The sequence below is a fragment of the Misgurnus anguillicaudatus genome, unplaced genomic scaffold (assembly GCF_027580225.2).
Source record: "Misgurnus anguillicaudatus unplaced genomic scaffold, ASM2758022v2 HiC_scaffold_31, whole genome shotgun sequence".
Classification (NCBI taxonomy): domain Eukaryota; kingdom Metazoa; phylum Chordata; class Actinopteri; order Cypriniformes; family Cobitidae; genus Misgurnus; species Misgurnus anguillicaudatus.
Window position 1 is genome coordinate 2,391,885 of NW_027395281.1, and position 25,045 is coordinate 2,416,929.

The 25,045-nt window shown below is 35.7% G+C and overlaps 1 protein-coding gene and 1 long non-coding RNA gene across 6 annotated transcripts in view; one reads left to right on the forward strand and one right to left on the reverse strand.

The window, feature by feature from the left end:
* Positions 1 to 25,045, reverse strand: part of LOC141363027 (titin homolog) — a 56,837-nt gene that overhangs the window by 14,173 nt on the left and 17,619 nt on the right. The window contains exon 2 of the mRNA XM_073865470.1: positions 2,454 to 2,759. Within this exon, the coding sequence (XP_073721571.1) occupies positions 2,454 to 2,759 (306 nt within the window). The remainder of the gene's footprint in view (positions 1 to 2,453; positions 2,760 to 25,045) is intronic.
* On the forward strand, positions 5,840 to 8,882 carry LOC129427472 (uncharacterized). 5 transcript variants are annotated; one of them, XR_012368535.1, is made up of 5 exons: positions 5,840 to 6,965; positions 7,737 to 7,827; positions 7,941 to 8,106; positions 8,501 to 8,644; positions 8,793 to 8,882. It is a non-coding gene; the product is annotated as an uncharacterized lncRNA (long non-coding RNA). The 5 variants fall into 5 exon arrangements; XR_012368534.1 differs by having other exon boundaries at positions 7,983 to 8,131; XR_012368533.1 differs by lacking the exon at positions 5,840 to 6,965 and having other exon boundaries at positions 7,171 to 7,827.

Below are 25,045 nucleotides of genomic sequence, written 5' to 3' on the forward strand. Positions count from 1 at the left end.
ACATTTCATTAAAGAGGTCATGACATTAGGAATCAAATTTGCCTTCATCTTTTGACATATAACTACATCATTAATACATCCTGCAAGCTTCATAGCTTAAAACAATCGTCTGATCAATAACAAAGACATTTAAACAATTATTCTCCTGAAAAAAATAGAAGGGCTTTTCACACTGCACTTAACTCTGGACGTCATCTTAAGTTTTTTAAGGTGGAGTAATGAGCATTTATGTGGCTGAATGTAAATGGAACAAATCAGATCAGAGAAAACACATGAAGTGACCAGGTGTAAAAAGCCTATTATAGTTTATGATAAGATCATAAGGAGTGTGTAATGTGCTGTTCTGTCATGTTGGTGAATGATTTCAGCGCTGATAGTGAAGAGCTCCCTGATCTCTGCTTTAGTCCAGTTTGCTGAAATTTCTTTAGTTGTGAATGTTGATCTGTGTTTAAATCCCTGTGACAAAGAGCTGAACCATAACTTCTTGTTGTGATGACACATGAGTCTTTGCTTTCAACATTAGGCTCTTTTAACACTGGAGCCCATCATAATGTTAAGTCTGTGTTTTTATTCAGAGTTGTTGGTGCATGATGACACGCAGCTCTCTCACATGTCATCATATTGTTTAGTTGATCTGTCACATGCACATCTCATACATTCATGTAACCCCGCTGTGTGCATCAGAAGATTTTTATGAAGGCAGATGAAGGTGAATTGACGTCTCTCTGTTTGAACCGTGCTCTGGTGTGATCACAACACATGTTCTGAACCTGAACTTAACTGAACTGAACCCACCTCTGCAAACCGGCCAGGACGCAATTAACCAAACCATAAATAGGCACAGTACAGAATGATCATACTAGTCAAATGAACCAGGATTTGGGGATAAAATGCGCTCAGGCACTGTTTGGTTGGGATAATGTGAGCACAAAGACAACATTTTGGGTAAGATCTAGAAGACGGTCAGTTATGCTACATGACTCTTTAATAAACTCTTCTCATCTGAACTTTGGTCCTTCTTACTCCCTTTGGGACTGTTTACTTCTGGTATTAAGATGTGTTTTCATTGATCAGATCACAAGTGGACAGCGCTAAATACAGATGTAAACAGTGTTCAAAATGCTTTGAGCACATCCTCTTTGGATCACATTCAAATGTTGTTGAAAACACATTTGATCAGATTGCTTCATGTATAAGAACAACTGCTCAGCCAAATAAAAAAAATCTAACAACTGCTAATAAAACCTTCAAGGCAAAAATGCATTCAAAAAAATAAAAAATTTAAATACATAAAGCACGCGCCTTGATGTGTGAACAATTTAACTAAAAAAAACACAATGTAAAAATCTCACCTCCCATCTGCCTATTGAAGTCCTCTTTAGTAGATTCACCTGTTTAAACAAACATTCACCTAATTAGTCATTTTGTTCACACAATTTCATAAAACGTATATGCACATTTTTGTTGAAAACAGTGAAGTTGTGATACTGCTGCCAATAATCACTTTAAAAATCTCACTAGTCACTACACAAAATGTCTGTGCCTTACTTATATGGTGTTTAGATGTGTGAATGAAAAAAATAAAAGAAACAACAACACACATCAGATCATCAGTTATGGTTTTAAATTGCAATCTTATCTGGTACATTATCTAGCAGACGCCAGAAAGCTTTCTGTTAAAACAAGAAATCACACAATTGAACCAAACCATCCAACATTTAGAAATGTCTTATGCATGTGTTTGTGTAAGCACAGAGATTTTATCTTTAGTCGGCTGCAATGTTATAATCTTATCTGAACACAGAGAGCTGTGTGATGTAACATCAAACAAAAGCTTATAAAGCTGTTTAGAAATTAAATGATTTGTAAAAGCACTACAGAAATAAATAAGGGTTAACAGTGAAATCATCAGCAGCACAAACTGAACTAAATAAGTGAATAAAGAATCAGTTTAGATGTCTTGTGTGTTTGTGTTTCAGTGAATCAGTGAAGTAATGAATCATCTCAATCACATCAAATCACTGAGATGAACACAACATGATCTGATAGTGTTGTTAGTTTACTGTGAGTCAGCATCATCGTGTCACAAATCTGTACAACATCAGCGGCTCTGTGCTTATGATTTTAACCCCAAATCTCATGTTTTTTTCACTGGTCAAACGAAGAAAAATCATACAGGTTGAAATAAAAATGTTTGTTTTATCACAGCACACACACAGTGTGATTTAGTTTCATAGTGAACTATTATTTTGATTCTAGTGCATCATCACATCTCAAATTTAATCTGCTTTTTTGTGGCAAGTTGTGTTACATTATTTTTGGACATGGATCTTAACCTTGAACTCTAACCACAGATAGTCAACAGGATTTGTTATTTACGGTTTTTAACATTTTTTTAAGGTTCATTCTCTCCAAATAGAAGAAAACATACTTTAACAAACTTAGCTACTTACCAATCACATTAACTTTGGTTTTGTTGTGTGTTGTTTGTTTATTGTAGGTGATCTTTACTTCATAGACTCCAGAGTCCTCCTTTGAAATGTTTTTGATGATGAGATATCCAAGATGATCACCCAATTCCAGTCTGTCTTTGAATTGCTCATCAATATAAATTTCAGTGATCCCTTTGTCCTTTGTCATCTCTCCAGTCATAATCACACGATTATTAAACTTCCACTCAATCTGAGTCCCTGTCTGTAGTACACTATCAGCACCGTGTAGATAGCCATTTCCTCCTTCAAACAGTGTCACATATCCATCTGTCACAGGAGCACACAGAAGAGAGAAACACATTAGAGAAAAATAAACATTATTACACATTTCATCTTTTGACATAAAACAATAAAACAACTTCACTCAATGTTAAAACACATCTCTTACCTTACATGTAAACCAATCACCCACTGTATGCAGATTAAGAGACCACAATACCCAATCACTAACAAATTTTTATTATTTTATTATTTATTATTACAATGCCTGTTTTCTCTGGCTATTTAAGTAAATTTTGCAAAGGGTTCAGGTGTTACTCTATAACAGTGTACTGTCCATTAGCCAGGTATGCCATATTTTCATATGATTACAACGATTTATTGATTTATGTTTAATTGAAATCAAATATGGTAAATTGGCTTTTGAATTATGATCTCTTTACCTGGATAATAAATGGTTGTTTGGATTTATTTTGTGTTGCCAAGAAAGTTATTGACATGACAAGTAAATTATGATGTATCCTTGTTACCACAATGACTGAAATGTATTCTCAATAAAATCTCATTAGATGTTTTTTCGCTGGGCAAAGGAAGAAAAATTCTACATACTGGTTGAAATTAAAAAAAGCTAAGGTTAAGCTTTAAGGTATAAGGTTAATTTTATATTGTGACACCAAATGACTGAATCCACAAGTCAACATTTTCTATAAACATTTAACTCCTGTTGAATTAACATCTGAAACCTCTCAAAAAACTCACACATACCCTCAAGACAACTACCCCCACTGTGCAGAGACAGAAGTCTCACACCCCAGTGACCCCACCTCACTTTCACGTCTCTTCATTGTCTCAGAGTAAACTATATTGAATGTTTCATTCTACATGCACAAAGTATCTGAATGTGGTCTTGTTTGGTATCATATGAAATGTTTAATGCAAGTGCTACAATGGGTTTACTAATTTGACAACAAAATTCAATGTTAAAGTTTAACAATAAAATAAGCAAACTTCACCTAATGTTGGGAGACACCTCCTACCTTAGACATGTCAACCAATCACCCACTGTATGTATATTAGGAAACACCCCTGGGTTCACAAGAACCAATCAGTATTAAAGTTCTATCATTATCACAATGCTTTGTTCTCTCTGGATATTTAAGGAAAGGGGTAAAAGATTCAGGGGGATTTTCTATGTTCAGAAATTCAAGAAATACAGTTGAACATGTACATTTCATAGATATGTTTATTTGCACTATATAGTTCACTTAGACTTCTATCATTGTGACTTATTTGCTCTACAGCTCTGCCAGTTCTTGTTCACACAAATTAATGTTTATTATATACCATTTTACTTATGTATTTTAAGTGTTTATACATTTAAGAAATACATTTGAAAATGTCTAATTTCTAAATGTTGATTTGTATGAAGGGCCATACAAGACAAATTTCATTCTGGCACTCTTACACATATTCATTCTTCTATCACATACATGTATTTTTACTCTGACACACTTACATTCTACTTTCACATACATGTATTCTCCTTTCACATACATACATTTCTACTCTCACACACTTACATTCTCCTTTCATATACATCTATAGAATGTATGTATGTCGGAAGAAAATGTGCGTATGTAAGAGAAGTATGTATGTATGTGTGAGAGAGTATAGTGGAAACGGAAGGCGTATGGTGGGAACGGAAGCCCTGACGGGAGGCTTTTATATTGAAAGAACTTTTATTTAAAAACTAATAAAGGCTTTGCACTTTATTAACGGTCATGCACTGCGTACATACATCTCCGTTTACGCAATTATTCCATCAGCAGGGCTGACACCCATCCTTTAAAATACAGAATCATTCAGTATTTGAGAATTAAATAGCTCATCCGGTTTTAAATCAATGCGATGGCGAAGGCTGAAAGCAGTTCGCGGAGGCCGAAGTTGCAGGCAGCTCGCGTCCACGTCCTAAAGTTTCAGAGCTGGGAGAAGTCAAATGCAGGCTGGAAATTGTTCGTGTGGAAAATAGTACAGTATAAAGCCAACTACACTATTTGTCAGCGAGTCTGCTGGTGCTGGAGATGCATCAGGAGAGCAATTCCCGCAATGTTAGAGCTTACAGCAATCAATTTATCGTTTCATGATTCTTCAAGCCTCAGGCATCTTCACAGGTAGCCTACATAACAGTTATGTTAATGTAAACGAATCTCATCCCACGTTATATTTCTTTTCTAAGGCTGAGTCATACACATAAGCATTTATTTAATGAGAGTTAGAGAGATAATTCAATGTTATACCACGGGTCTGTTGAATGCTGCATTCTGATTGGCTGAGAAATGTTCTATTGGTGTTGATTATTTTTCTGTAAACCGCACACCTAATTTTTCAAATGTCTTTAAAATAGACACCAGAGCAATGTTTGTGGTAACCGTGGTATAAGAGGAATAATTGACTCCGGTCCTTTGAATTATTTGAAAAGAATGCACACCTGCAGTGTAACTGCACTCCGCTTCACGTCGTGCCTCATTACCACCTTGGTGTGCATTATTTTCTTATAATTCAATGGCCCGTCATCAATTATTCCTTACATAATTTTTAAAAACAGTGTGTTTTAATACTGATTTAATCAAATACAATGTCTATGTAAAAAGTTTAAAATTATTAGTCTTGTACGCCATTGATAATTCATTTTTTATGTCAGTCTGCCCCTTTATCCCTGTTTGTTAGCCACTCGTTTTGCGTTTGTACTTTTTGAGTGTTTATTAGCGTTGTTTTGTGACTTTGTTAGTTTCACGTAGGGATTCGTTTTCTGTATTATAAAGGAGCGCGTGCCACCCAACGTTTTCTATTCGGGTAGGTAGCGTGGGTTAGTTAGGGCATCGTATGACGCAAAATATTTATCTCATTACTTTTCCTTTGTAGTTCAGGTTAGAGGGTTTAAACTTTGGTTAGTTGTTTTGTTTAGTTTATTTCTTTGAATTGGCACTGCCCTCTCCTTTTTGTGTCCTTGTTATTTGTTTACTTGTAAATATTGTACATAGTATGTATGAACACATTTTCACTTGTCACCATCACCCTTTACTTTAATATAAATAAATTACAGTTTTTGCCACTATATAGGCTACACTCTTAAAATTGATGTGTTAAAAATTTACACAAAATATGTGTAAAAGGATTCTAACACATTTTTGTGTTGGAACTGACACATAATGTGTAAATATTATGCTTAACTGCTTACACAATGAATGTGTAAAACACGTTAACCAGTACACAATAAAATGAAATGCATAATTATTGTAGTTTAATGACGATTTATATTTAAACAAAGTAACATGAAAAAATGTGATATAAAACACTATATCCTGTAGTTTTCATAAAAAAGTGATTTAGGCAGCGTGCACTGACACTGATTATCCTCTACTTTTGTTTGTTATAAAAACCAAATATCACATATAACACATTCCTTTATCAAGTATAAGATGTTTGTGCAACAGGAAATATACAAGCAAGTTCGGTCAAAAGCACAATAAGCCTGCACTTCACCACAAAGTTAAATAAAAAATATAAAGTTTTACAATGCAACTTTGTCCTTAGTCAAAACGATTTGCCCAGGAACAGATAATATATTTTTGAGACCAAAGATTGTCCATAAGACAGTACCAATAAAATATATATAACACTGTTAACCACTACTAACACATAACACCCAGCGGCCAGCGGTGATTTTCAGAAGGACTTGCCGAGATCAAGCTGCGTTGGGCGGGGTACATGAGCGCTAAGTACCCGTTTGTTGTCTGGATCAGAACTCCGAAAAAGTCGGGGCAGACTTTTTAATAAACGCTCTCTTTATAAACCGACCGCAAATTTGAACTTTTAATACATACATTCTCGCCTAAAAAGCTTTTGAACATACACTTTGTGACACAATAAGAGTTATATTTCAAACATTATGCAGGCGTTCTCTTCCATTGGTGGCTGTCATAAGTTCACACGAATCTGCTGATGACGTTTCACATGGACAGACAACTACGCATTATTGTATTTTTAATTGTATTTTTTGCTTGTGTTATTTTTATTTAATTATTATGAAAATCATGATCATTATTATTGAGCCTTGGCTGGCAGTCTGTTTTGAATTTGTTTTATTGAAAAGACAAACACACAACGCATATTGTGTTGCGCCTGCGCAGTGACTTTCTTTTCCAACCGCCTTTCCAGTCAAGAGGACGTGACGAATGTTCCTGTCTGCATCAGGTAAGAAATTAAATTAAAAATTACAGTTATAATATGATATCTATTTTTCATATAGTGTAAGAAACTTTCGTATTAATTGTGCAGGAGACTGTTAATTTAAACTTTATTATGGTAACGTTCAAAACTCGCTCGTTTTGCAAAGTTACGTTTGGAGATTCATGTTAACATTCATTGTTTAATGAAAGGCACATTGGACTACGTGACACTTGCTTGCAGCACTAAATAGACGTGACACGCGGTACCGGGTTTCTTTTCAGTTTATGTCTTTACGTTATAGGACGGGTCATTATAAATTATGCCTTTCGATTATCGCAACGCCTCGTCGCGTTTGGTTAAGCACATGGTGGAACAGTATGCACATCACTGTACCTAACGTACTGTACACCTGTGAGCGGCATGACGAGACAAAAGACGGTAAAACTCATTATTAATCGGTGATGCTGTACATTCTGGATGATGCACAGCCACATTTTATAATACTGTTTTTTATTTTCGTGTCGCGCCGCTCGCGTTCAATATAAAGTTAGACAAGACGCAATTAATTACTGGGAGAGTAACGTTAGTGGTCTAATGGTAAGAGTCGAACTTCACGAACCTTTCACTGCTTGCAGTAAGGCTAAAGTGCTAACTTACGTGAATAAGATGGGTGTAGTTTTGTGCTACTAGCTGTAAAGTGTTTTTGCACTATTGAGTTGTAAATACTGCCCAGTAATACTTAACTAGATGTAAATCACAATTCTTGTGTCAATGTTTGTTTGTAATCTTTTTCAGCTATCCATCTGAAAAAGAAAAGCTGGCACTCTCAAAGGAGATTGTGTTTTTGGATTATGGTCTCATTTGGTCAAAAAGAGGGACATGTACCGTAAGGATGCTTTTACATACTTCATTAATGTGTATGAAATGACTTACTTGACAATGTGTATAAAAACTGTACTTGACTCTAACTAAGTGCTATTTTTGCATTGATCATGATAGGAGTATTTTTTTTTATTTTTTTTTTGATGGGCCATCACACAGTGGATTTATAAAAATGAGATTACAGAACATCAGACGGTAGCTTCAACAGAGTTGAAGTGGGAGGACATCATCAATAAAGAATGCCATTGACCAAACCTTCAGTCATCAAAGAAGATGGATACAGGTAATGACAAAATCACCAATTATTGGTGAAATCTTTAAGGAATATCCCCAATTTCTGGACATGCCAGTGTTTGTAATATACTTAAAGGCGGGGTGCACAATGTTTGAAAGCCAATGTTGATATTTGAAATCACCTAAACAAACACGCCCCTACCCCAATAGAATCTGGACCTTCTTTTAAAAGACCCGCCCCACACATACGCAACGCGGCAAGGATGTCGGTTAGTAGACACGCTCCTTACTGCTGATTGGCTATAAGTGTGTTTTGGTAGTCGGCCCGTCTCCTTTTCCAAAGCGTTTTTCAAACATTGTGCACTCCGCCTTTAACTGGAGATAACTTTACACAAAGTGTTTCATAATTCCAATATTAATATTTCTTTTTAAATTCACTGAAGGGGGACATCAAGTTTTCCAGACTTACCGATGGGAAAGAAGAAATGGGAATGTGACAATTATTGAGAAACTCAGTGAAAAAGCATCTTTAGAGAAGAAAATGGACATCAGACATTTAGTGAAGAAAGCTGACAGTCAACATAATGGTATGTTTCCTATCTCTGTTCCGAATGTTTAATTTGGAAAATGACGTTTAAAATGAAACATTCAAAGTACGATATAAAAGTAATCCTTTTTTAAGAATTTTTTCTCAATTTATATTTTGCATGTGACCTGCATGTTTACTACACCCAGATGAGAGCTGTGTTATACAATGTTAAGGATACTCGTTCATCTTCTGCTGTGTGAATTCTGCTGTGTCAGTCCTGTGGGACTTAATGCCGGTAGGCTTTGTGACTCTAAACTTTATATAAAATAAGTCATTTTCATGCAACAACATTTTCTAATGATGTTCATTGTTTCATTTGTGGTAGCAGTGTGACGTCTTTGCTTACTAAATGATCAAAGGGTGTCTGAAATCAGCTCAGCCACAGTTGGTTTCCAGCGGTTCTTCAGGACATGGAGGCCACTACGTAACTGTTGCAATGAACGATTATTTTGCCTTTCCACCTGATGTTGACAATCTGACCTGTGCGGTACTGAAAACAACTTACACTGAAATATATCTTAAAATATATCAGTGCCCTTTGTTTTGCCTCAAAATGCACACCAGTAATGTTTTTTGTTGAAACCAGTTATATTTCCTAATTAAACTAAGGCCTAGTCCTGGATTAAGCTAATCCCCTGTCCGGGAAACCGCCCCTAAATGTTTTGTGACGGAAATTTCTTTGAATACACTTGTCAAGTTCATTTTAAGTATTTTTCTAAATGTAAGATAACATGTTAATGTTTCAGGACAAGTTAAAATTTTTTGATAACTTGCATGTTGAAAACGATTTCAGACATTGTTCTATTCAACATGTTTAACACAGTTGCTTTTAAATTCAGTGTTTTAAAACGTATCAATGTAATGTATGTTTGAAGTAATTATACTTGCACTTACATTTATTTAAATTAGCATACATCTAGCAACATAAAGTAGGCTACTAGCATATTTTCATGCAAGCATTAATTGTCAAATATTTGTTATTTTACAAATAAATAGTTTGTGAACAATATTCAATAGTTGTCTGCTTGATTTCATAATTTAAAGTTTACAAATGTTTTTTTTTCTCTTTAATATTAAAACTAAACAATTACTCGGTAACACACAGTTGTGTTAGATTACTAGAAAGTTACACATTAATGTGTTTACTGAAGCAACACATTTTTGTGTTGCATTTTATAACACATATTCTGTGTTAAATTTAACTCAACATGTGTTGTCCCTGCGCACACTCAGAACATGTGTAAAAAATAACACATGTTGTGTTGTTTTTAACACATTTGTTTTAAGAGTGTATGTATGTTGTCTTTCGTCCCTGACACACACACACAAGCACGCACACACCAAATAATTAAAAATAACTAATATACTTCAACAAAACAACTAAAACAAAATAAATAACTATTAAAATTAAAGATATTTTATGTAAAATGTACATATATTATTTAGGTGTATAAAATAAGTATATAACTAACAGATTATTTCTAATGGATATCCTTAATATTTCTTGTAAATTTTAATCAATATAATTTGAGAATGTATATTTAAGTTTTTAAAACTGTGATAACTATTCAGTTCAAATTAATATTTTATGTATTTAACATCAGCTATGAAAATAAGATTAAAAGATTATTAAGAGTTGCACAAATATATAAATATAAGTTTTATATTGATCCTCCTTTAAGCTCCTGTAAGCTTTGATTTGTCTTTTTTCCCTTAGATTTCTTACAGCTATTTTTGGGGTAAGGAAGAACCAATTAATATAATAACCAAATATTTGTCTTTGATAATGAAGTCATGTAATTGTCCACCTTTGTGTACAACAGGTTTCAGCCAGGGGCGTCATGCACCAATTTTTTTTAAGGGGGCACAGTGTGCACAGCTCACAGAAATTTGTGCATACACAGACATATAACAAAATATTATAGAGCTTTCAGTCTTTTCCATGGCACTTACATTTCTTAGAATTTGAGCGCCCCTGCCTTCATGCAAAAACCTCCAAAATTAAAGTGTTGACTAACTTTTATATCAAATATTCAATCAGAATAATTAAAACGGCTATTGGCATCATATTTACATCTGAAACGGCATGTTTTGTTTATTTACGTTTTGTTTAATTACTTGTTTAATTGTGTCATTCATGCATTTTGCACAACAACTGCATTATCATATGAAATTAATGATATTTTAAATCCATAAAGTATATAAACAACGAAAATTACATAAGCTGTAGCCACGTGATTGAGTTTAATGCTCAATAATGATGATTTCAAAAATGTTTAGATAAAATTATTAGAGGGAACGGATTATTGCATGAAATTTTACCTGCATATGTAAGCATGTGTGATTCCGCGCTCCCGTGAACTCTGGCAAGCTTTGGCATTGTACCAAGATGAATCTAGAAATCTCTACTAACTTTGAGACGGTCACATTTTAAACCATACATTTTCTACACATAGGAGGTTAACTGCACATTACCGTACTGGGGTTTGGAAATGTTGTGAGCGTTTCTTACACGTTTTAATTCCTCATATAGCAAAATGCAGCAGCAACAACAAAGAGCTTGTGAGCGTGCTCAGACGCTGATGACGTCTGCGACTGCGCTGACTGCAGCACCGCCAGAATAATGTAACAATCAAAACACTATCAAAATGGCAAAAATCTCTAAACAGTGACAAGGATGTAGCACAGAATTAATAATATTTTGCATATTAAACAGATTAAAAGACAAGTAACAGATTAATGGACGCTCCTTTAATTTTGAGGTTGCATGCAACAGTTTGAATGGGCATGACGTCTCTGCCTGTTACACAGAATTAAGTATTATGGTGCAAACAACAACAAAAAAAGTGATGTCCACGTATGGTCTTAAAAGGTCTTAAAAGGTTAAGGTGTATTTATCTGAATAATTTCGGAGCCATATTTGTTAACTGGGTACAGTAACTGCTTTCTGTGCACATACTGCATCACTTGCGCATGCTTGCACTGTGCGAACTGCATGCACAAAATGGCAGTGATAGTGCATGTCCCGTGGTCAATATTATCACATACAGATTGGCATTAAATCATAGTAATTTCATTAGAAATGTAGGGCTTTATGATTAAAATATAAAGTAACTTTATGACTAAAATCCCGAAATAAAGCAAATTATTCATGGCTTAATTAATAAAACAAAGTTTTATTGGAAAAATCTTATATATTTAAAATGTATTAAAAAAATTATGTATGCATGTTTATATAGTATTTGTTCATACGTCAACTTTTTAGCATTGTATGTGGTTCAACAGTAAAATAGGTACTATTTCAACAGGTATTATTTCAAGGCATGATTCTGATTAAATTATGAAAGTGGACATATAATCAAATAAAAGTGCCAGTTTTCATCAAAAGTAATTTGAGCTACTCTGATTCTGTTTCAGACACTTTACTTAATGCATTGGTAAGTTTGGCTTTATTAAAGAATGCGCTAGATAAATATACAAATGTATCTAATAAACAGGAGCATGACCTCGCGTTAACAATGAAATTGGCAGTTGTTTTACTAGTTACATTGCTTTGCAAAATATTTACTATGTATATGGGTTGCGATATTGGACACTAGACTTGAAAAAATGGAAAAAGTTACGTTTATTCGACCAAAAATCATGTTGCCACAACTTAAAAAGGTAAGACCCCATCCGTTTTTCGTATTGGATTGTTTTATCTTTATTAAGAATCAAATATACCGTGGCGAGTTTATATTAATTGTACAATGCTTATCTAGGAACTTTATTAACGGCATTCAAATAAAATACAGGTCTAAATATTTTTGATAAACTAAACTAACGAAAATTAGAAATGCAAAATGCTTTTGCAATAAGCTTGTTTGGTAAAGTGGAACTGAAAAGTTGAAATATAAAATTAATTACTCGACATAAAAACCTAACTAACACAACTAAATTAAACAATAAAATACAAATAAAATAAAAAGTTGATGACAATGTAGATAAATTTTTTAAATAAAAAATTATATCAAATTATAATTAAATATCAATTAAAGCAAAAATAAAAACTGTGTACTGTGTAATGAAGACGCATTGTATAGAAAAACCCTGATTCAGTTAATCAGCTTGTTATTGTGTTAATAAAGGAAACATTTCAAACATTCTGGCAGGAGCCCGATTAGTGGAATCAGGAATCAAGACATCTAAAAACATTAGGGAGGGGCTGACGACTGGAGTTGAGAACCACATATAGGGAAAATCTAAGCACCTTTTTTGTTGATCTAAATGTGACCCGTGCTGGCAAAATCATTCGGAATGCACACCGTCTAATTTTGAGCTAGATGCAGATGAAAGTATAAGTGCCGATTTTGGTCAAAATTTAGGTTTTCATATAAATAAGTACATTAAGCCCTCGTCTAGTGATCTCAATGCTCTAAATAGTCAATTGTAAAAATAGCTGTTTTGACAAGAATTCATGCAGGTAGGACCTTAATCTGTTATTCTTAAGTGAATGTTTGGTTAACTTTTGGGAAAAAATATCTGATGTGTAACATTATATTAGATCCTTGCATTACATCTTAAAGCTGCCTCAATGTCAATCAAACAACAAAAGATAAACAAAGTTTAACATATATTCTTCCTATATTGTTTTTGACTTTGTGTGTGCTAAATCTGTAAGTTTTACCAGTGATTTTAAGGTATGTATGCAGCGGTTTTATTTTCGATTTTTCAAGAAACTCAATTTTTCTCAAAATTGGCTAACTCTGTCAACTTAAAACAGGTGTAGTTCTGTCATTTTTGTGTCAGATTCCAACAAATTTTACATAGAGAATGTCAAAATATAAATAACTAATTTTTTGAAAATTAGCTCATTCAGACAAATTTTGCCAGCACGGGTCACATATCTTCTGTTGGCTTTATGTTGGATTATTTATTATTTATTTTGTAAATGTTTATATAATATTATTATATAACAGTTTATATCATGGGACTGTTAAATGCTTATTTGGTTGAGAAACATTTTACGGGTGTGCATTAGAGTAGTTCCAGGTCTGTGGGCAGCATTACATTCCATATCACTATACACCAAGTTTAACTGAAATAAGATTTATTTAATTTCAACAAATAAAGCATATACAGTATAGGTATGTGTGATAGCAAAATAAATTAATTGGAAAGAATGAATAAAACAGTAAGTTAACAATGATTGCCTGTTTGCTCAGTTTAGTTTTTGCTTAACTTCTGATAATATAAAATTAAAACAAATTAAACATAAATACTGAAGAAAAAATATAGAAATATTAATAGGCCAACTTGTTCCCATTGTTCCTATTACTCCAAGTGTAAACAATTTGCAAATGAATTCATCAACTTTTTAAAGCCACAACTTAAAATAGTATAACATAACTTAAAAAAATTAGTTAAACAATTTCAACCTGAATTTATTAGTTAATGTAACATAAAAATATGTTTTGGTTTGATAAACATACTGTGTATTTTTTACAGTGTACTCACCATTGGAAATAATGCACCTCTCATGGTGTATCGGCCACGTAGTGCAAACAATTACCAACTCGAGTGTGCATTTTTTTTAAATAATTAAAAGGCCCATCAATATTCATTAGTTACCTTTTCTGTTGCTATTATATTTGTATTTGACAATTATTTTCCCAAATGTCCTTTTCTTTATTTATATGATTTAGTCCAAACAGTCTGCATGATCACAAAGTTCTCTATGCCAGCCTATCATGCCCTAAAGAATCATCTGCTATCCTTTGCATTTGTTCAGTACATTCCAGCACATTATATAAAAATTGTCTGATGTCATGATTATTGCACATTTTTACCAAAAGTGTACTTGAAAAGAAAACAGGATGACTTTGAATAGCAGCATGGTTAAGTTGTGAGGAAGGGCTGATCAAGTCTTGCACATGTATTTCCTGGTCTGAGAGTGACTTCCTGCTAAAAGAGGAAGTAATGGATACCAACAGAAAAACCATGTGTAAGGAGAATGTATGTGTGTAAGAGTAGAAGTATGTAAAAGAAGAATTTGTGTATGTGAAAGAGAGTAAAAATATATGTACATGAACAGAGAATGTATGTGTGTGAGAAAGTAGAAATGTACGTATGTATGTATGTATGTATGTATGTATGTATGTATGTAAATGGTGAATGTATGTGTGTAAGAGTAGAAATGTATGTGTGTGAAAGGAGAATCTATATATGTGACAGAGAGAAAAATATATGTATGTGAAAGGAGAATGTATGTATGTAAGAGAGTAGAAATGTGTGTATGTGAAAGGAGAATGTATGTATGTAAGAGAGTAGAAATGTGTGTATGTCAAAGGAGAATGTATGTATGTAAGAGAGTAGAAATGTGTGTATGTGAAAGGAGAATGTATGTATGTAAGAGAGTAGAAATGTGTGTATGTGAAAGGAAAATGTATGTGTGTGAGAGTAAAAATATATTTATGTGAAAGGAGAATGTATGTGTGTGAGAAAAAGAGAAATGTATGATTGTATGTGAAAGGAGAATGTTTGGGTGTGAAAGGAGAATGTATGCGTATGAAAGCAGAATGTATGTGTGTGAGAGTGTAGAAATGTATGTATGTGAAAGGAGAATATATGTGTGTGAAAGAAGAATGTATGTGTGTAAAAGGAGAATACATGTGTGTGAGAGGGTAGAAATGTATGTATGTGAAAGGAGAATGTAATGTGTGTGAAAGGAGGATGTATGTGTGTGAAAGGAGGATGTATGTGTGTAAAAGGAGAATACATGTGTGTGAGAGAGTAGAAATGTATGTACGTGAAAAAAGAATGTATGTAAGTGAAAGAAGGATGTAGGTGTGTGAAAGGAGAATGTATGTGAGTGAGAGTGCCAGAATTAATTTTGGCTTGTACGGCCCCTCATAGCACTACTGTTCAGTTGCACTACAGTCATTGTGACTTTTCTGGAGTGGACCAACATTTCTGACTCCTGTTTTATTTGATTTTACTGTCATGTCTCTGATTGTTATTGCAAACTGCAGTTCATTCACAAAAATAAATGTTTGATTAAAAAAACTAATTGTAAATAATGTGACATTTTGGCACTATGCATATATTTGTACATCAGTATTGTTGACCTCTAATTGTAATAACTACATACATAATTATTGCATCATTATATTTATAGGCAACACTTACCAATTTGCAGAAGTATTAAAATGTTTGGGCACAAAAAAATGGTGGTTCCTTGTTCTACCCACCCACCCTCTATAAAACGAGTATATTGGTTAAAATGAGAACTTAAATCTTTAGCCAAAACACAAAATACAATACATTTGGCAGGAAATTTGAGAAAATTGTTAACAGAGAAAGTGCTTGTAAAAGATTTGGTAAAAGTACACACATCGGATCACCCATTACCTTATATTTTGTGAAAGAGTTTTAATTTTGATATAACGAGTTCTATCAAAAATAGTTAATATTATGTGGAGATGCTGATATATTAACTGATGATAAAAGAATCGAATCAAATAGATTTCATTAAAAAATTTATTCAAGTTCACGGAGATATTGTTTGTACAAAGATTATATATATATTCAAGAGCCATGTTTGTTTGTTTGCCCGTTAACCAAAAATCGTATGTGAATGGTTGTTGACTACACACGAGTGTTCATACCATAGACCGTAAAAAAATGTGGACGTAGTGTCCGTGACGTCACCCATTGGTTTGTGAAGATCGCTTTTGAAGCTTAAAGTCATCTTGGCCGCGCGTCCCCGCGAATTACTCACGGAAAACCGAAAATGGGTAAAGGAGGCGGGACATGGATGAAGCTGAGGTGAAACCACGCCCGCCTAGCGACAGCAGTGGCTGTTCAACCGACACTCAAGCGGCCACGCCCTTAATTATGCTGAAGTTTAAGGCTTAATATAATTTAAACGGATGAGTTACAAAAAAATTCACCCCCCTCACAGTTGTCATGACGGGCAAAATTAGCTATATAGGCCAAAAACACTTTTTGTACCAGGCTGTAAACATATTATTTTCTACTGTAAAGTAGGACATTTTAACATGGGAGTCTATGGGAATTGACTCCCTTTTGGAGCCAGCCTCAAGCGGCCAGTCGATGAATTGCAGTTTAAGTCACTTCCGTGTTGGCTTCATTGGCCCTGTCCCAAATGGCGCACTTAATGTGGACTTTCGGTCTTGTGGCCTTAAATTGCGCGTTCTCGCTAGGGCTGCACGATATATCGAAAATGTATCGCCATCGCGATAACTGTGTATGCGATATGCATATCGCAGGGAGCTGCGATAACTTGCATTTATTTTACGTGTCTATCATTTGTGTGTTGCATGCTTAGATCGTCTAAATTACACTGATCAGAAGGTGGTTCCCGCACACTTACTTTACTTGGGTAAGCTACACATCTGTTTAGCTATGCATTTACTGAATGAGCACTATGCTGCGTCCGAACTGATTGCACTATATTATATATGCACTATTTTAATTATGTTCTATTTCTCTTGTTTTTATTCATATTTTTAATTGTTTTATACTTTTATTCCTGTTTTATTCTTTTTCACACATTTAAACAGTTTTTATTTAAATCACATTTATTTTTTCTTTTAATTGATATTTTAAATCCATGTATCTTTGATTTTTGTTTTCTCATTTCTATGTAAAGCACTTTGAATGACCTTTGTGTATGAAATGTGCTATACAAATAAACTTGCCTTGCCTTGCCTTGCCTTGCCTTGTTTAAACCCAAATCGATCAGAGACGGCCGTGAAAAGTCAGTCAGCGCTAACGTGCTATAGCGCATGTGCAGTCTCAAGCGTGCCTCCGGTTTCTATGGCGATGAAAACTTACTCTTGTTTATATAAAGTCACGGCCACGCACTGCACTTTCTTTCTCCCATATTTATAGTATTATTATCAATGAACCGTCTTTTTATATCTAAAATGTTTGCTACAAAGATGGTAGCAAATAACCAATGCCAATGTTAATGCCAAGCCCATTGTACTGAACGAGCAGCTCAAACTGTCAAACAGTCATTATGTAAGCTGAATCTACATACTTTATATAGAGTATATGAATCTGAAATGATGGGTTAAGCTCTTTTAATCTGCAAGAGAGGAATAGAAAGAGAGGCACTTTTACTGCTTCTACACAACCCTATCAACTTTATAATCTTTAGACCTATTTATTATCTATAGACCTGCATTGTCTATCATTAATATATTATAAATTTTATTGTATAAAGTTAGTCTTTCTACACCTCTCACAATGTTAATAAATCCCTTTAAAGGGGGTCATATTCACAAGTTCATTCAGCTTTGTTCATGTCAAAGAGAAAGGAAAGAGAGTTTAGAGTGGTTGGATTTATGAAATTATTAATATAAATATTCAATAAATCAAAGTACTGCGTTATGGTTACGCATAGTTTAATTACATCTTTAGAATATGCATTACCTCTTTTTACTTCATTACATATTTAAATGCTAAAATAAAAGCAAATAAAAATATAATTTCTCTAAGTAAGACATATCGCAAGGCATATCGCCATCGCACCCACCAACAGAACTATCGCATATCGCATATTTTCTCATTATCGTGCAGCCCTAGTTCTCGCTTAGTTTACGAGTCCGTAGGGTGTCCCATCTGTCATTTTTACGCTTTGAAGTGTGCTCATCAGCGCCTCCTTTCCCCCCCTGATGCGGTCTTCAGCGAAGCCCGCACTGCAGCAGGCTTCGCGCACTTTACCAACGCAGAAGTCCTTGCGAAAGGGCAATCAGACCAATCAGACGACGACAGGGAGGAGTTCACACTAACGGGCAACTTCTCTACCTATTTCCGGTGTGATGCTCGAGTCTGTCCCAAAATACAACTCCGGTGCACCCACGTGGACTCGCATCAAGGGTCCCTAAAGTCTGGACTACGTGATGTCATCAAAGTGTGGACTCTGAGGAGGAACACAAGTCCGGAGTGTGCCATTTGGGACAGGGCCATTAGAGAGATCGGAAGGTTGCCCCTCGGTACATACCGGCTCTCTTCTTCGGTGTGACAAGTGAGTGCCAGAACAGACGCATAACGTCTCGCAGGGCCACCCTGTGTACAGGCATATATCTGTTTTGTATTAGGCGCCATCTAATGTCCAGGGAGTGAAATTGCACCTCACTCGGCTCAGCGCCAGTAAAAATCGTTTGGGTGTGAAAGCAGAAAAACGTGACATTAAACGTCGACGATAAACGCACACGAAAAACGTCCCGGTGTGTAAAGACCTTGATGCTGTGTTTTGGTACAACATCATATATTTTTATTTTATTTAAGAAATCTGTAGCCAGATCTTCATTTACCAGGTATGCAATGGTCTATCGTTTAATTGCTTTGCATTTTAATTGAAATGTAAGTTGGCTTCTGAATTATGTTTTTCCTAACTGGTTAATAAATTATGTTTGATTTTATTTTGTGTTGCTCAGTAAATGTTGACACTGCAAGTAATAATGATGTATCTGTAGTTACCATAAAGATTTGAGAGGATTTGAGAGATACGACTAGCACTTGCCATTAGTTTAAGTCTACTTTGAAGTGTGGAGGCTAGCAATATGTATTTCTGTTTAGAGTAACATGTAAATGTTATCTGATCACTCTAAATAGGGTCAGCTTCAAGTGTACATAGGAAACTATAGCATGATTATACAAAGTTGTTGTCTGAAACCAATTTGTTTGATCTGTTGATAGGGGGTTTGCTGCGGCCACTTTCGGTTGAAAGGGAACGCTGGCGCGTCTGGCTGTCGCTCCTCTCTCCGAGCTTTGTTGATTTTAAACACTGATCTGACTACCCGAAGAAGTATATGAGGGTTCTGGAGCTTGGAAATGCCCTTGTGATACCTGCACTACTGAAATGCGGAACTACGTTTTAATCAGCGGTCTGCTGTTTTTATCTTTGCACAACTATCTCTGCTGGAATAAACCCATCGGTTGCTCGGACAGATCCTGTAAGATCGCTGCTGGTGAGGATTCTACTGCCATGGCTTTGAGGTACACTGTTGAAAAACTGATGAGTTTAAAAAGGCATTACTATTTAGCGAATGACATTTTTGAACGTTGCCAAAATGTCGATATCCTGCGTCCTATGCGCTATATGCATCACGCGTCAAGGTGAAAGTTCATACATGACATACATGATTCTATTTCAGTGCCTGCATTTCAACGTAAAACAAACCTACAAGTTGTAAAAGGTGTGGATTTTAACAACCTGGCAGGTTTTAAACGGGCGGAGTCTTTTTCGTCACTTTCAATACCTACGAGTCTAGTAAAAACTGCTGTTTTTAATGATCGCTCTGTGAACAATAAAGCAGTGATTTTATCGGATATTATAATTGAAAATAAACTGGACTTGGTCTGCTTAACAGAAACATGGCATAAACAGGGTGATGGACTTGTGATTAATGAACTTACTCCACCCGGCTATGGACTGTTTGATACCCCGCGACCGTCTGGTAGGGGTGGAGGCATCATTGTGATACATAATCAAAAATTCACAATGAGCCCGGTAGTCATACCCCAGTTTAAGTCTTTTGAATGTCTTGTTTTGAGCGTCTCTGCACCCATCACTACAGCCATAGCTACAATCTACAGACCTCCTAAGACAACTGAATATTTTCTATCTGAATTTGCAGAACTGCTGTCTATGTTATGCCTTAAGTTTGAGAGAACTCTTTTCTTGGGGGATTTTAACATCCACATCGACAAAAAAAGACTCTCCAATAAGGACAAAAAGTCCTTAGTCATTGCAATGTTTTGATTTGAAGCAATGTGTGGATTGCTCCACACATATTAAGGGTCATACCCTTGATCTCGTCATTTCAAATGCGTCCTTCTTGTCACAGTTTTCTTCCTCTGACTTGGGATTATCTGACCATTTTGCCATCTTCTTTAATATGGAATTGTCACATCTTAATATTGTCTCCTCCCGTACTGTAAAATACCGCAAATGGAAATCTATTAACCTCCCTGACTTCTCTGCTTGGATTGAGTCCTCATTAAGTGTTATCTCTCCATCTGACCCACTGGAGGACAAAATCTCTACGTTAAATACTGTTCTTATGTCTGGATTCATTTGCACCCAGACGACTGTTTCACACCATAAACAAACTTTTCAAAGGAAACTGTTCCCCTAGTGTACCTACCTCAGTTCACCTTTGTAATATGTTCCTAGATCATTTTAATGTTAAGATTGCTGATCGTAAAAGTATTACCTCTGATTCATTTGATGTTGATTTTAATGTCACAAACTTTTCTGGCACTTATTTTTCATCCTTCACCTCACTGGACGCTTATTCTCTTCACAGGGAAGTTTCAAAATTGAAAGCTACCACTTCTCCTCTGGATCCCATACCTAGTGATTTGTTCAAATCATGTTTCACCTCCTTATGCCCGGTTGTTTTGAGTATAATAAATGATTATTGCAAAGGGGTGTTGTACCTGGTGCACTTAAAAGTGCAGCTAGGGCTGGGCGATATGACAAAAAAAATTATCGAGAAAATTATTTCCATATCAATCGATATCGATAATTATCGTGATAACAAATCTTTATTCCTGTCAAATTTAAAGGCAGATTTTGCTCTTGAATGAAAATTGTAAAAACCAGACAGTTAATAATGGTTTTAAACTACTTTTTATTCAGAACATAACAAATACAAATACTAAAATCTTGTTTTAATGTTCAGGCATCTGTATTAAATGTAAATATATTTGTTATGAAATCCACACATTTCTGACACAGAAAGCAGCAGGCTACTGTCACTTTAAGACCCAAGACCGGGGCGGATTCACATTTGGTGCGATTGCCTGGTCCGAACCCGAGTTCGATTGCTCCCCCCTCCCCATGGCCCCCATGGACTGTGTTCACATATTATTTTTGCATCCGAACCCCGGTACGCTTGCATCATCAAGCTGCAGACGGCGCGCTCTCATGTTGCTTGGCAACCGCTGTAAACGAGGAGACGACAAGCGTGATTGACGGAGACGGATTGACGAACTGCAAGCAGAGAGATGATTTCTGAATGCTTCCGCAAAAATTGACGTCGGCGGACAGACCGTTGTCATCGAAACGACTTTTGTATGTTTAGGCAGACAGACGAAAGTGCGTTTCTGTATTATTTCTTTGAAAACAAAACCAAAGGTTTAAAAAAATAAGAACAAAAGTCAAGCAAGCATTCTATGCATTTTGTTGTCAAGGTTAGTGCACGCACACAAACACACACGTCTGTTTTGGTGGGACATTCCATATAATACGTAATTAACAGCGGTTCACTTCCGCGATTTGGTATGATTGCGCTCACATTAGCAGCGAACCGATCTGGAGTTCACATGAACCGGACCCCAGACCACCCTTTTTAAGCGGACTCGAGTACATTTCGCGGGTGCGCACCCGAGTTCGGAAGACAGCATTCACATCATCCAAATGTACCGAACTCTGATGTCAATCGAACCCGGGTGCGCACCAAAAGTGCCAATGTGAAAACGCTCTAAGTTTCAATATAGGCTACTGAGTAACATCCAGCTGTTTATGTTCACTTAAACAAAAAAGAAAACATAGTTTAGTTATCATAGTTCAGTGATCACGCGTGTGTTATACTGTATAACACACGCGTGATCACTGAACTATGATAACTTATATATATACGAGCTATACACGCTGATAAATGGATGTCAAAAGCGTCAAGTTGCTGTGGGAGCACACATACAGTATATTCACTTCAATGGTGGATCTGCTGTTTTTCCTCAGTTTCCTGAATTTGTGAATGTCCTGTAAATATACTTTTAAAGCTGTGCGGATGTGTGCATGCGCAAGACGGACACTGAAAGAAAGTAAAGTATATTGCACCTATTGTGTCTGCTCTGTTTGACGAACCCTGTTTGCGCGTCCAACATTATACACAAGAAAATGTTTCTGCGCATTTAAATTCCGTGATTTCGTCCGCGTTATCCGCATCGCGAAAATCATAGGGCTTTACTAATAGATGAATAACTTGCCTCATCTTCCACTCATTCAAATCTAACTGACACTCTGATTGGAAACCAAGTGCGCGTGCCGCATCCGGAAGTGCTTGCGCAACATTTCCCACAGTGCGTAAACATTATCGATCACTTATCGAACTGCCCTTATCGTTTTATCGAAAAGTTTATTTCGGTAAAATTATCGTTATCGAATTATCGCCCAGCACTAATTGCAGCTGTAACACCTATACCAAAAAAGAACAACGCAGACTGGGACAATCTCAATAATTTTCGTCCCATTTCAAATTCCCCTTTTCTTTCCAAACTGCTTGAGCGGACTGTGGCCTCACAATTACACACTCATCTCACTGTTAATAATCTCTTCGAGACCCTTCAATCTGGGTTCCGTAAATTACACAGCACTGAAACGGCTCTAGTCAAGGTCACAAATGACCTGTTAGTTGCTGCAGACTCTGGCTGTCTTTCAATTTTGATTCTCCTCGATTTAAGTGCAGCATTTGACACGGTGGATCATTCACTTTTACTAAATCGATTAGAAAATGTTTTTGGGCTTACTGATACTGTGTTACATTGGTTTAAGTCTTTTCTCTCAGATAGAAAGCAGTTTGTGTCTCTGGGTGGATGCAAATCCAAAGTTGGAACAGTGCAATTTGGAGTTCCCCAGGGACCTGTTTTAAGTCCCTTGCTTTTTAGTATGTACATTTTTCCACTGGGACAACTTCTTAGATCCTTGGGTCTAAATTATCATTTTTATGCAGACGACACACAAATGTATATTCATTCAAAGCCTTCCGATACCACAGCTATTACCTTTTTAGAACACTGTATTTCTAAGATAAAAATGTGGATGTCTCAAAATTTCCTCTGTCTCAACAGCGACAAGACTGAGGTAATGCTAATTGGTTCACCCCAAAAACTTCGCAAAGCCGAGGACGTAACCTTAATGGTGGATGGGTCTGCTTTGGAATTTCAAACCAAATAAAAAAAATTTGGGGGTAATATTTGATGCAAATCTAACATTTGATCCTCATGTCCAGAATATGGTCAAAGTTTCCTTTTTTCATCTTAGTAATATTGCACGACTGCGCCCCATGTTATCATTCTCTGTGGCTGAAAAATTTATAAATTCATTTGTCTTTTCTCATATTGACTACTGTAATGCTCTACTTGCTGGGGTTTCTAAATCTACCCTAAGCAAATTACAGTATGTCCAAAACTCTGCCAGAATTTTGACAAAAACTAGGCAAGGTGAGCACATTACTCCTATTCTGGAGTCCTTGCACTGGCTTCCAGTTAGGTATCGTGTTGATTTTAAAATCCTCATGCTCACCTACAAGGCCTTGAATGGTTTAGCGCCACAATATCTGTCTGAACTTTTAACAACATATGCCCCAAGACGCAATCTTTGATCCTCTGTCTCTGGCTTTTTAATGGTTCCTTCTATGGGTGACCGGGCATTTTCTTCGTTTGCTCCCAGGCTCTGGAATACTCTTCCCATAGACAGACCTGCAAACTCCTCAGAGAAAAAAGGTGACAGTGTCGCGCGAAGGGGTGGGGGGTGGTTGGGTGGGGTTTGGTGTATTTGTGGGGGGGTTACCCCAGCTCTATTTTTGTGATTTTAATATGATTCTGAGTGTGACTTAACAAAAATCAGCATACTTTAATCAAAAATCAATGTTAAAACATCCTTGAAGCTTAAGGAGAATGACACCTGTAATATATTTTACAAATGTTTTATTTACAACTCACGGAAATGCCTGGAAGTGTTGTGAAGCATGACACTGAAAAAAAAAACAAGAGACAGACAGAAATGAAAAAAAAAAAAAATATATATATATATATATATATATTTTGCCGATGTTCACGAAAGCTTCGTGCGACAGAGCCACTTTGTCCTCAGCCGGCGTCTGTGCAAGGTTGACGATGACGGGCCATTGTGAATGGCAGTGAGTGCTCCACCAAAGTGCCCAGAACCATTGCCTGAAAGTAAATTAAAATCATTAAAATATAACCTTGCAAACTATCATACATAGGACTAATATGATAAAACAACGTGTCTCCATACTGTATGGCAGATATGCAGTGAATATCAACATACATTTCTGTTCAATAATTATAATAATAATGCATTTTATATGTAGGGCTCCTTACATTGAATAAACAATCTCAAAGTGCTAGTGTTCATAATATAAATTCAACTAACAACACAATGTAAAGATTTCATTGACAGACTTTGATGTAGCCCTTTATTATACAGAAATTTGCTGTTGGTGTATTAGCCTAGGACAAAACAATCTGGCGAGCGTGTTATCTAAACAGCCCTATGTTGTTAAAAATTACTGTTTACCAGGTAATGATACAACCAGGAATGAATGGGGCTAGGCTAAATCCTAACACATTCACA